Raw genomic sequence first — 14,170 nt, 5'->3', positions numbered from 1 at the left:
TGAACATCCCTTTGAATCATTTAATTAACGATGTCTGTACCAGAAGAGAGAGTGAGAGAGAGTGGATGAGTGAGAGAGAGAAAGTTTTGAACAGACAGATTGAACAAAGGTGTGTATACGGATGAGAAATTCCATCATTGGAACGTAGAAATCATGAAACTACGCACACGCGATTCTCCACCAAATAAATTTATGTCATCTGCACATCCATTCCTAGATAAATGACCATCCTCCAAAAACATCATCCATTACCTGGACTCTCACTCTCTCTCTAACAAATCGCAAAAAAGAGCTGCCAACCAAACGTTCATTCGCATTTCTATTTCATGAGCGAAATTAAATTACCTCCCGTGAAGTGGTTGATTTCCTCTGGCTGGTTGCACTTTGAAAATCCGGTAGAATAAATTTCCACCAGGCAGCATCTACCAACCAACCCACATTAATCGTGTGTCCACTCCAGCTGTACATTACAAATACATGTTAATTAGTCAGTAGGGAGAGATTCGTAGGGAAAACGGCGTGATTTATGGTGGTGGTTGGTTGGTTAGTTGGTGTTCCATATCCTTCACGCTCAGGCCTGTTTTTTCCGTGGTGGGAGAAGTGAAAGCGTTGAGAAGAGAAACTGAGTGTGAGCTTTTGAGCGTGTGGTGGTGGTGGTGGTTTTAGGAGAGAAGAAGACGAAGAATTGTGTCAGAGAGAAAGTTGCTGCCGAATCGACAGGTATTTTGACTTTCTCTCCGACAAGAGTGGAAATAAAATTGAAAGACGAACCGTCGTCCTCATTAGTTTTATTATCAAGGCATCCTTCCATTTCCATCTATTCATTCCACCATTTTCTCGGAAGAATTTGAGCAGAGCTTGACTAGATTTTTGTATGAACGTGTCTTTTACCTAAGTGGTAGGATGTACTTGCCGATACATTCGAAGATATTATAAGTACGTGTACACAGAGTGGTGGGTAGGATCGATATTAATATTGAATTACACTGGTAATAGTGAAGTGAACCAACCGACTGACTTTCCATTCTACTTTCTCCCTATGCAACAGGAGTCAGAAAGAAAGAAACAAGGAGGAGAAGAGTCATTCTTTCCCTTCGCGGTAGATTGAGTAGAAAAATAAAACTAGAGAGATCGGGTTCCTTCTTCTTTCTTTTTTACTTTGTGTTTTTTTCTACACTCGCTTTTCGCATTTCGCGAGAGGAAATGGATTTCGTTAATTACTCGGAGAAAGTGAAGTCGTGTTATTAGTTGGAGTTGGAGGATTGTGTGTCGGAGATGATTAACTGAGGTGAGAAGGCTGTTATTATCTATTGTGACCTAATGATGACCTGATCATCTTATTCTTATCGCTGGACAGGATCTGACCATAAGATTGTGAAAAAAATGTCTGAAACGGACAGCCTGGCATCGGAGGTGATCCGGCCGATATTTCGTCCCTTCACGAGAACCTCGCTGGACAAAATTCACGCTCGTATGACGGAGGAAACGAATCGGAAGAAAGAACTGGAACGGAAACGAGTCGAAGGCGAGGTGAGTATTATGTTTTCTTTTTTGCATCTTTTATTTAAAAACCGAAAAGGAAATTGCCCAATTCATATCCAAAATACTACTAAACATGTTTCTATTTTTACGTGTATGTAACATAGTTGTGTAGCATATTGTGTACATTGAATTCCACCCGGGGAGAGTTTTACCCAGTAAAGCGACGACCTCTTTAACACAAATTAATTCCCTTCTTCTTGTTTCTGTCAACCTCTATGTACTCGTACTGCTGTTGTATTTGTAGCCAAAAACTTGTTCAACCTCACACACTCGTCTCCATTGGTGTGCAATGATTGATGTGTAAATGTCGTAAAACTAGAACTTTTTTCCCGTAAAACATAGTGTCTCGTGCAACAAGTAGTAGCCCTCCAACCTACGTTTTACTCACATTCTTTTGTCCGTCCGTAGATTTGTGTAAAATTCCATCGGAGAGACTCGCGTGCGGTTGAGTCTCACAAAAAGATATTGGAAACAAACAAACGTTCATCCCAGGGAGAAAGTTTTTGGGGAAAACTTTTGCAGACACGTCAAATCAAAATGTTGATCGTTCGTTGTTGCTTCAAGTTGGTGTTGGTTTTGGTGGTGGTGGTGGTGGCGATGATGGTGGTGTTCAAGTCGTTATTTGAGTAAGAGCCTTGCATGACCTCTTTCACTCTCCTACTTTCTCTCTCATCACTAACCGTATCTCTAATATCTGTCTGCATCTCTGTCTACTGACCACATTGTTTTTCAGGCTTAATTAAAGTGTGGAATGAGCATGTATCTAACTTTGTCCATGTGGCTTTCTCTGTTCTTAAGTGTTTTCTTGTCTAACTTGCATGTACATTGGCGAAGAAGTACACAAATCTCATTGTATAATTTCGGTCGGCTAAAATTAACTAACACGTAATGCATAAGGTGAACATATATTTATCTCAATATGGATAGTGAGGAATGGCTTAATTTTGATAATAAATGCGTAGGCAAGTAAATATTAACCGGTTTATGATAATGAAGCCAAGATAAGTACTTATTTATGTACATAGCAGCTACATAGTATTTATAAATTACATTATTATTACACTTTATTTATTTACTTGTATACATTTTTTATCACTTTTATTATAGTCTAGTTCATCCTTTGCATACGTAATTAATTGGGATTGAATTGAGATGTGATCTAATTTTAGGTCAGGTACGACGAAGAGAGCGAGGACGAAGGGTGAGATAAATAAGAGCAAAAATTAATAAGAGAAAGTAAAGAAGGTAATCCTGTATGTACCTGAAAATAAATAAACTTTGTCATTTTGATTGATAGACCACATGCAGACGCCAGTTTGGAACAGGCATGAAACAACAAACTTTCGAGAATGAACTACTTAATTTCCGACGTGTTTGATCACGTGTGTCTCCTATTTTGCAGGGAATGCCATTGCCAATTCGAATGGCTGCAGCTTTTGAGACCGACCTGGCATTCGTACCGCTGGAAGATATTGACCCATATTATCAAAACCAACCGGTAAGTAAATATTCAAATATATGTAAATAAGTAGAAACTACAAAGAGAAAGTTCCTCTTTGACTCCCTCACATTCCATGTTCGTTTCATGTCACTGGGTCTCATCTCATCTCTCATATTGCGCAACGAGCTAATTATTTTTTGTTTTCCTTTCCACATCCAGACCTTTGTCATCATAACGAAGAAGAAAGATATTTTCAGATTCTCTGCAACCAAGGCTGTCTGGCTGCTCGATCCATTCAATCCAGTCAGGTTGAGCATTGCATAAATCTCTTAAAAATAGGAGAAGAATGAATAAGCGACCTTTGACCTTTTTTTAGACGGGTTGCAATCGGAATTCTGACGCACGGTTTATTTTCACTCGTAATTATCACAACAATTTTAGCTAATTGTGCAATTATGATATTGCCAGCCTCACCTCTGACGGAGTCAACCGAGTAAATTCAAAAATACTTACGCAGCAATGCTAAGTTTGTGTCTCATTTGAAATTTTATGATTACAGAGTAATTTTTACGGCAATATATACTTTTGAAAGTGGAGTGAAAGTCATGGCGAGAGGATTTATCCTGGAAAAATTCACGTATCTTCGAGATGCATGGAATTGGTTGGACTTTGTCGTCATTTCGCTGGTAAATGAATGTTGGAAATTAAAAAAATAATTAATTTAGATAATAATCTTGAATACTTTGTATTTAATTTCAAACACACAAAGGGTAAGTTAATGGATATATTTTCATTCGTATTTACATAATTGCAAGTAAATGAAAAAATTTCAGCCGTTATGAATTTTTTACAAATTAAGAAAATATATTAGTGCTCAGAATTGTAGCATTTTTAGATACTTCTTCTATGAATCGCATTTATTTAATAGCCTTTTTGACAATATTATTAGTGGTAATTGGATCGTAATTTAATTGGTGCTGTATAACTTTGTGGTTGTTTCCTTCTTATTTTCTTCCTCTGCGATCTATATCGCTCTTCCTGCGACTGGTTCAACTCTCTCGCCTCTGGAAATTCCTTCTTGTAACACGCAGCGTGAGTCAATACTTAATTAGTTTAGTTTAGTCTAGTCTAATTTTTAGTTTCTTTACTTACTTCCAGTCTTAGTGTTTTAGTCACAAAGCTGAATCTACTTCATTAATTATTAGCTCTATTTATATCGCTTTTACAATATTTATGTATAGCCAATAGTGTTTTACTTTCACTTAAATATTTTCTCAGTAATTTAGCATTGAACTTTCGCTTCCTTGCAGGCCTTTGATATTACATTTTCATTTTAATCAGCGGAATTTATTACGGCCAATTCAATTTATTTTATTTATAGACTACTTTTTAATGAAAATCTTTAAAAAAAATTCCTGGAGAAAGCTGCATCAACTCACATTTTATTAGTTTTTATTGGTGAATGTTTCATTAATGGGATAAAAACATTGTGCTATTTTTGAAATCAAAAGGTACGTGACTTTGGGCATAAGCCTCGGAAATCTTGCGGCGTTAAGAACTTTTCGCGTTCTTCGTGCCCTAAAAACTGTAGCAATCATTCCAGGTAAAATTATTCGTAGTATGACAATATTAATGCCTTATTCAGACACACACACAAATACGTACGTACGCAAGGTACCATTACAAATGAATGTGACACAAGATAAGATTTAGTGCTCAAGATCACATTCCACGAAGCACGTGTTTAGGGTGCTAAATTGCGTTCGGGATGTGAAACTATGTGGATTTCTTATACACACAACTTTCTCTTTGCCAGGTTTAAAGACCATCGTGGGTGCTGTAATCGAGAGTGTGAAAAATCTCCGGGGTAGGAAATACATAGATAAAAACAGAAGTTTGGCCATTCTTAATTGCAGTTATTACACATCATTTTTTTTAATTGACAGATGTGATCATTTTGACCATGTTCAGCTTGTCCGTCTTTGCACTCATGGGTAACTTTCTCCTTGTAAATAAATACTGAGGCAGTAAAATTGCATCGCAAATGCAATATGAACTTAATATCTCAATTCAGGTTTACAGCTTTATATGGGAATATTGACGCAAAAATGCATTCTTAACATGCCTGACGACATCTTTTATGGGGACGACGAGGATATTTATGCATCTTGGTACGGCTGGCACAACAATAAAAGTAATGTGAAAATTATATATTTTATGGGGATGCGTAAGAGATGGGATGGGTCATAAAATGCAAAATTATGAATGTTCTACTGGTGCTAAATAGGCAACTGGTACACTGAGGATCCCGAAAAGGATTATCCATTATGTGGAAATTCCACGGGGGCAGGGTACTCAAAATGCTGTTTCATAAGTCAAATTTATTGGATGACTTTATTATTAAAAGTCTTCATTATTGACGTTTGTATGTAGAACCTGCCCTGGAAATTATACTTGTATGCAAGGCTTCGGAAAAAATCCAGATTATGATTACACTTCCTATGACTCGTTTGGTTGGGCATTCCTCTCCGCTTTCCGGTAATATTTATTTGTATGCATATTGCAATCAAATGATAAGATTCTAGTGTAAAATGGTTTATTATATAAGCTTGATAGACAATAAATTCATTTCATAACAAAAGATCAATTATGATTACGAGAGATGATGTGTCTTGTCGTTTATGAATAATGTAAAATTCTTTTCTGATTTCGTGCAAATTACCTAAAGCTTGATGACTCAGGTGAGGAAATTTTGAAATTTCGAAATTCTTGCAAAGAAAATGACATCGTGTAAATGTATTGTTGATGACGCAGGACTACTGGGAAAGCTTGTACCAACAGGTAGTATTTACATACATCATAAATAATATTGTATGTCAATCGATGTATGTAAAATGGAATATTTTCTGAACAAACGTTTAAATGTTTGTTGTTGTTTTCAAGAAAATTACATGCACAAAATACAAGTAGAAATTTGTCCAAAAAAATCTCACTTTACACCAATTAGCCTACAATATTGTTTATGATGTAATAAAAATTACCATAATTTCGCACACTAATTTATTGGAAATTCCAGACTTTACGGGCTGCAGGCCCATGGCACATCACGTTCTTCCTCGTCATCATCTTCCTTGGCTCGTACTACTTGGTGAATCTCATCCTCGCCATTGTCGCCATGTCGTACGATGAGCTCCAAAAGAAAGTTGAAGAGGAGCAAGCCGCTCAGGATGCGGAGGAGGAGGCCATGCGGGCGGAAGAGGAGGCTCGAGAGGACGCACGAGAAGTCAGAGATCAGGCCAGAGCAGCTCGAACAGCTGAGCGAGATCAAGTCGGAGAAAATCCACCAAAATCTCCAGTCTTGTCACAATTTTCTTCCAGAAGTTATGAAATGTGGGCAGGAGAACAGGGGGCGGATGACCAGCTAAAAGATGCCAAATCCGAGTGTGGCGACTCACTCATGGATGGAAGGTTGAATGGAGGAGTTGGGACGAGGGTGGAGAAAGTAGGGGCATGTTCTCTTTAATATATTTTTTTGAGTGCATATATATAATTTATTGGTCTTGCTTTCTTTGCTAAAGTCCACAACAAGTTTACCCGGAAGTCCGTACAATGTTAGCCGGGCATCGCACAATTATTCTCAATACAGCAGATGTTTGGATGAGAAACGTCCCCTGATTTTGTCCACGTACCTGGACGCCCAACAGCATCTTCCATGTGAGTGATTCCCTATGAAATATTTCAATAGGGAAACACAACGTTAACGTTGATATTTTTCTTCTTGACGAAATTATGGACCATAGTTGCCGACGATTCAACAGCTGCGACGCCAATGTCAGAGGAAAATGGGACAATCATTGTCCCCTTCAATCAATCGTGGCATCCTCACCATCACCCACATGCACAACATTTCGGTACGATTATCTAAAATTGGGTGATGTATTTACTTAATAACGTTAAAATCATTTATTATACTCGTAGGCTACATTTCACGTCATTCGTCTTACAACTCGCACTGTTCTCGGTTATCTTACCACTCGCACGACCAACTTCCCGTGACCAAGGAGAAGCAATTGCGAGACCGATCGAATAAGGCGTTGGCTGATAGTAGTCATCTTGAGGTGAGGATGCGAAATTGATTTGATCACTATTGCTCTTTGACATTTAAATAATTTCGAATATGCGCATAGGCCCCGGGACGTTTTGTTGACGAGATGCCGAAAAATAAACCAACACCCCACCAACAGCAACGCAGGGACACGATGCATTCTGCACGGTACCGGCCACCTTCTACGAGCGTGGACATTCGAGGTCTGTAAATACTTAATTAAATGGCCTTTCAAATTATGTAAGTTTAAAAATAAATGTGAATTTTCGAAAATTTTTCTCCAGATGTGTTGGTGCTAGCTGATATTATTGAGCAAGCGTCAGGTCCTCCGCATTCTCGGCGAATTAGCGACATGGAGGAGGAAGAAAATGCACGAAACTTGCTGAAGCAAAAGATCATTGAGGGATGTTTCCGCTGCATCGATATTTTCTGCGTTTGGAACTGTGGCTTCCCGTGGAGTGTTTTCAAGAAAATTGTGGCATTCATTGTTTTCGATCCTTTCATGGAATTGTTTATTACGCTTGCGATTGTAGTTAACACGGTCTTTATGGCGTTAGGTATACATACATTTGATTTCCTGGCATTATATTTAAGCAGTTTTTCGGATTTTTACCCTGACATTATTATGTAGATCACTACGGTCTTTCGGACAACCAGGGTTTATATGATACATTGAAAACCGGAAACAAGGTAAACCCAATATTTGGCTAAGTCATGTATCATAAAAATAGTTAAATTTACTAAATTACTAAAACATGTAAACTTTTTTCTTTAGGTTTTCACTTCAATTTTTACTGTGGAATGTAGCATGAAGCTGATTGCTATGAGTCCAAAATTTTATTTTCAAGGAGGCTGGAATGTTTTTGATTTCATTATAGGTATGCAAACCATGATGACTAATTTTAGGATTAGTTTAGTGATGCTCATAAAAATCATTATTCTCTTTTATTCCTTAGTATTCTTATCGTTGCTGGAAATGTTGTTCGAGGATGCTGGAATGCCAGGTATGCAATTATAAATTACTCTGTTATATTCAATCTAAATATTATTTGAAATGTAGGGATCAGTGCCCTACGGAGTTTCCGTTTGCTACGAGTCTTCAAGCTTGCCAAATCATGGCCAACGTTAAATCTACTTATCAGCATTATGGGAAAAACAATGGGCGCTTTAGGAAACTTAGTCTTCGTCTTGATAATTATTATATTTATCTTTGCCGTGATGGGGATGCAACTCTTTGCAAGAAATTACTTTGATAAAGTATCACTATTTCCGGGGGCAGAGCTTCCACGGTGGAACTTTACCGATTTTGGACACTCTTTCATGATAATCTTCCGTGTCCTGTGTGGTGAATGGATTGAATCAATGTGGGACTGCATGTTGGTCACGGGCCCGGCGTGCATCCCATTTTTCTTGGCGACTGTGGTGATTGGAAATCTTGTGGTGAGTAATTTGATCCAAAATTCTGACCAGTTTTACTTATGTAAGTATGTCAAGTATCAAGGAATTATCTTATGATTAGGTGCTTAATCTCTTCTTGGCCTTGCTCCTCTCCTCTTTCGGAGCAAGTAGCTTATCTGCCCCTACCGCGGACGCAGACACAAATAAACTTGCCGAAGCTTTCAACAGAATCGGAAAATTCATACGATGGATTAAGAAATGTGTACAAAATGCAATTGGATGTGTTTATGATTGGATTATGGGTTTGAAAAACAGCATAGTTAACAGGATCCGAAACGTAATACAACCTCCCCCACCGCCACTGGACCCTGCAGATGAAGCATCTTCGAAAGACGTTGCTCCTGAACCAGAAATTGGTGCGAACAATAAAATTAAAATTTAACTCTAAATATACGATTTTTCACTAACTTTCACTTTTGATAGCTGAACCAGTCAAGGCAAAAAGCAAACTTGCAGACACTGCTCGACTCGTAATTCGCACAAGGAAGTTAATGATGACTAATTTGCAACAAATTAAAGCTGCTGCTACATCTCAGCAGCAGCAACAGCGGCAGCAGAAGGAAGTGGAGGAGAAAGCCAAGCTAAAAGAAGAGGAAGAGGACAATCTGAGCTTGAAATCTTACGGTTCTCACACGCACTATCCAATTAAAGGGAAACCAGTAAAGAAGAAAGAACCCGTCGTGACAATAAGCACAGATAAAGATGAGGTCGAGTATGGCTTCTGTGATGATGATGACGACGACGACAATAAAGATGAAGCCAATGATCATGATGATGATGACGACGACGATGAAGACGATTGGGATGATGAAGACAATGAAGACGAAATTATGGACGAAAAACCGAGAAGATCAATTCACAGTTCGCAAAAACAAGAGGAGGAAGAGGAAGAAATGCCGATGGATTGTTTTCCCCCAGATTTCTACCATAGGTTTCCAATTCTATCGTTGGAAGGGACTCAATTCGGCGTTGTTTGGGCGAACATACGACTCAAAACTTTCCGCTTGGTTGAGAACAAATACTTTGAAACGGCCGTGATTACTATGATTCTTCTCAGCTCGTTGGCTCTAGCACTTGAGGATGTCCACCTGCCTGCAAACCCAATTCTGACGGACATTTTATTCTATATGGATCGGATTTTCACCGTGATTTTCTTTTTTGAGATGTTGATAAAATTCTTGGCTCTTGGATTTGTGTCGTACTTTACAAATGCTTGGTTAGTGACGATTTTTTTCTCGTATTGTTCCCAAGATTCCGATGATTTTAGTTATCAGTTTCACTTTCCAGGTGTTGGTTGGATTTCGTTATCGTAATGGTCTCTGTAATCAACTTTGTCGCCGCACTTCTGGGTTTTGGAAGTGTGCAGGCCTTTAAAACAATGAGGACATTGCGAGCTTTACGACCTTTACGAGCCATGAGTAGGATGCAGGGGATGAGAATCGTTGTAAACGCCTTGGTTCAAGCGATCCCTTCCATTTTCAATGTGCTGTTGGTGTGTCTGATATTTTGGCTGATATTTGCAATTATGGGAGTTCAATTGTTCAGTGGAAAGTTCCACAAGGTAATTATTTATTGTTACAATCTGCCAGTTGTAAAAATATATGCGTATGCTTGCAGTGCATCGACCCCTTGGATGGGACCCGGCCAGATTATCGAATTATCCGAGATAAGAAGGAATGTCTTCACAACAACATGTCATGGGAAAATTCTGTCATGAATTTTGTAAGCCGAATAAATTATTTACTTTGGTTTACTCGTACCGTAAGGTATCGTTACGTACTTAATTGCAGGATCATGTGGGGAAAGCGTATCTTTGTCTATTTCAAGTTGCAACGTTCAAGGGTGAAATCTTTTATTTGAAATTCATAATTATTTCCTATCTTTACACGTAATTTGTATTTTAAAAACAAAATTGTGTAAAGGTTGGATTCAGGTTATGAATGATGCGATTGATTCACGCGACAATCCGGAGCATCAACCTCACCGTGAAGTCAATTTTGTCATGTACGTGTACTTCGTGGTGTTTATCATATTTGGGTAAGTTTTTAAAATTGTTGAGATTTTGTGACAAAAAAATTAGGACTCATATGAAAATGTATGTTCTTAGATCTTTCTTTACGTTAAATCTATTTATTGGCGTGATCATTGACAATTTCAATGAACAAAAGAAAAAGGTGGGTTTGCATTTAATAGTCGTGGATGGATTAATTTGGCTAGTAATAACTTCAAATTATGTAAATAGTCTGGAGGAAGTATGGAAATGTTTATGACGGATGACCAGAAAAAATATTATGGCAAGTCAAAATTATGACCATAAGTATTTTGGAGTATAGTTTGTGTGTATAATTGTTTGTTTGATGTGCAGCTGCTATGAAAAAGATGGGCAACAAAAAACCATTGAAAGGTACGAATTCTGCAAATATATTTCCTTCTCAGCTTTTCAATCTTTTCTAGCCTTTAATATGAATAATAACGTAATAACAATTTACATTTGTTGTTTCAAAGCAATTCCTCGTCCATCGGTAAGATAATGCAGATCATAATGAAACCTTGTGGGGTACAATTTTTATAATCATTTACTATTTTGCTATGTAGTGGCGACCTCAGGCCATTGTGTTCGAGATTGTGATGAACAAAAATTTTGACGTAAGTTCTTCAAGAGTCTGATATGTTCTTACTGATATTTCGTTACATAATTACTAAAAATGCTGTATTTTTCAGATGATTATCATGCTGTTTATCGGACTTAACATGTGGAGTATGACAATGGTAAAAATTTTTACGTGTTATTTTATGGATTATTACGTACAATTAAATAATGTATTTCTAATATTTCATACAGGATCATTATCACCAGACCGAGGTACATAATTTTATGCATACATACTTAGGACTAGTGTATTAGATGGAGTTATTTTTAAGCATGTCAATCTCGTACAGAGTTGGGATATTTATTAATTTAAAAATAATAAAATACAGAGTTGGGATAGGGCCCTGGGGATCCTTAATGCAATTTTTATTGCAATCTTCTCAGCAGAATGTGGTTTAAAGATATTTGCGCTGCGTTACCACTACTTTACAGGTACTGATGATATGTAGGTATATATTAAAAATATTGAACTGTTTTAACCTTGCATATTAAATTTCAGAACCGTGGAACTTATTTGATTTTGTGGTAATTTTGCTAACACACAAATTGTTTTCTCGAATAATATGCATTATTACTTAATTCCCCGTACATACGACAGGTGGTCTTGCTCAGTGTCGCGGGTATAATGCTCAGTGACATTATTGCCAAATATTTCGTATCACCGACACTTTTAAGGGTTGTCCGTGTTGCCAAAGTTGGGTATGATATTACTGTAAAAAAAACTATTGCTTTGATATATTGTTTTGCATTATTTTTGGTAACGAATCTGCACAGGCGTGTTCTACGTCTTGTCAAAGGTGCCAAAGGAATTAGGACACTTTTATTCGCCTTAGCGATGAGTTTACCTGCACTATTCAAGTAAGTCAGTATGTGTAGAAGTGCATATGTATAAAAGGGTTCATAGATAATGCAATGATGAATTTTCATAGCATTTGTCTGCTGCTTTTCCTGGTGATGTTCATTTTCGCAATTTTCGGGATGTCATTTTTCATGAATGTAAAACTGAGGGACGGACTTGACACGGTTTACAATTTTCAAACCTTTGGCCAAAGTATAATTTTATTGTTCCAAATGTCCACATCCGCAGGTATTTTTTATACATATTTCAAAAAGCAATGTTTAGAACACCCAGCAAAATATTTTCATTGCTCTGATTTCTTCAGGGTGGGACAGTGTTCTTGCTGGTATCATAAATGAAGATGAATGCGACGCTCCAAACGTGGAGCTGGGAACAGCAGGGTATTCATAACAAAAATAAATAAACGGAAACTTATCCTCAAAATTGGCATATACTTTTTTTAGGACGTGTGGAAACAGTGCAGTGGGGATTGCATACTTGTTGAGCTATTTAGTAATTAGTTTCCTAATTGTTATCAATATGTACATTGCTGTGATTTTGGAAAACTATTCACAAGCAACAGAAGAGGTTCAAGAGGGACTCACGGACGATGATTATGACGTATGAAATAATTTCCTCAAACTAAAAACCTCGCAATCTCGCCCAAGCCAATATCTGGGGAAATCTTTAACGATATATGAATTTTGCGTGTATAGATGTACTACGAAATTTGGGCCCAGTTTGATCCAGACGGGACGCAGTACATTCGATATGACCAGCTCTCTGACTTTCTCGACGTTTTAGAACCGCCGTTACAGATACATAAGCCAAACAGGTTCAAAGTAATATCGATGGATATTTCCATCTGCAAGGGCGATATGATGTACTGCGTCGACATTTTGGATGCATTGACACGAGATTTTTTTGCTAGGAAAGGTATTTACGTTTTGCTGCGCTGCTTTCACCATAAATTATTAGGTACTGTAAATGTTAGTTATCTTCCGTTTTTGTACGCAAATTCTAGGCAACTTCATCCAAACTGATGGCGCAGACCTTGCAGAGGTCAATCCAAATCTTCAAGATCGACCCGACTATGAGCCCGTGAGTTCTACTCTGTGGTAAGTTCATTTTGTATGCGTTTTAAATATCAAAAACATGGTAATTCTTGCAATTTAATATTTTACCTTGCAAAATTTCATAGGCGTCAGCGTGAAGAATATTGTGCCCGGCTAATACAACATGCTTGGAGAAAGCACAAAAATCCACCAGAGGATGAAAACGCTACGATTACGGAAGAAGTCAAAGGTAGAGTCTCACCAATTTTAGAAGAAATCGAAAGATCTGTTTCACCCTCATCATCATCTCAGGTGGTGAAGGCTTAAATAAGTCAAGAATTTAAATGAATCTCGTTCAGGAATTTATTTTAAGTTCTCGTTTAATATATATTCAGGAATTTATTTTAAGTTCTCGTTTAATATATATGCAAATAAGGATATGTAAATGTTGATACTGTAAGGCATCGTGATAGCATTATTTAATTTCTTTCAAGCCATTCGACATATTTACTTATCACACAAAACTGATCATGTAACAAAAGTGAAAAACTGACCTTCAATGTGACCAATCAAACCAATTCATATAACTTTTAATACTTGAAACCAGGAATTTATACAGTGTATCATCACATGTGGAATTTTACCAATCGGAACAAAACTTGATATTTTTTGTACCTCGATGTTCACATACTCATCAATCTATAAAACCGACTGTACTCCAAATTCATACTTGCAAATTAATTCTGTATTTTTTGCGCCCAATTATAAGATAACAAAAGTAACAGTCTGATTACTTTTATAAAATTATGCTTTCACCAAATATTTCCGAATAGTTATTGCAAATCAGTGCCAGAACAAATCTTATATAATTCAGCGCTTATTATTCGTAATAATTCATTTGCAGTTTTACCCAAAATAGTTTATAGTCGATCGCTAGCATAATGTATTGTAACGTTTATTTATGATTTAAAGAGTCTAAATAAATAAATAAGCAGCCTATCCCTTTAATAAACATGAAACTATAATACAATTTTTGCACAAATTATTTGCAAAATTATTTGTGATTTACTACAAGAAAAGT

At 37.1% G+C, this 14,170-nt stretch overlaps 1 protein-coding gene across 1 annotated transcript; it reads left to right on the top strand.

Moving 5' to 3' along the window:
• The first annotated feature begins 307 nt into the window (after positions 1-307).
• On the top strand, positions 308-14,119 carry LOC110854103 (sodium channel protein para). Its single transcript, XM_035854853.1, has 49 exons — positions 308-1,288; positions 1,358-1,530; positions 2,712-2,743; positions 2,840-2,867; positions 2,945-3,040; positions 3,203-3,291; positions 3,360-3,476; positions 3,543-3,670; positions 4,494-4,586; positions 4,800-4,850; positions 4,930-4,977; positions 5,058-5,177; positions 5,271-5,334; positions 5,417-5,521; positions 5,712-5,724; positions 5,798-5,824; positions 6,060-6,485; positions 6,562-6,697; positions 6,784-6,894; positions 6,962-7,101; positions 7,171-7,291; positions 7,373-7,645; positions 7,720-7,778; positions 7,864-7,966; positions 8,045-8,092; positions 8,149-8,528; positions 8,608-8,902; positions 8,970-9,762; positions 9,834-10,107; positions 10,164-10,268; positions 10,337-10,388; positions 10,469-10,583; positions 10,654-10,720; positions 10,789-10,840; positions 10,912-10,950; positions 11,052-11,068; positions 11,142-11,192; positions 11,268-11,315; positions 11,389-11,409; positions 11,526-11,628; positions 11,696-11,721; positions 11,795-11,895; positions 11,971-12,054; positions 12,126-12,283; positions 12,360-12,435; positions 12,499-12,655; positions 12,751-12,970; positions 13,059-13,152; positions 13,236-14,119. Exons 2-49 carry the CDS (start codon positions 1,384-1,386, stop codon positions 13,414-13,416), a joined length of 6,084 nt encoding a protein of 2,027 aa, XP_035710746.1. The 5' UTR covers positions 308-1,288; positions 1,358-1,383; the 3' UTR covers positions 13,417-14,119.
• The last annotated feature ends 51 nt before the right edge of the window (positions 14,120-14,170 follow it).

Source organism: Folsomia candida, unplaced genomic scaffold (assembly GCF_002217175.1).
Source record: "Folsomia candida strain VU population unplaced genomic scaffold, ASM221717v1 Fcan01_Sc009, whole genome shotgun sequence".
NCBI lineage: Eukaryota > Metazoa > Arthropoda > Collembola > Entomobryomorpha > Isotomidae > Folsomia > Folsomia candida.
This window is presented reverse-complemented; position numbering and strand designations above follow the sequence as displayed.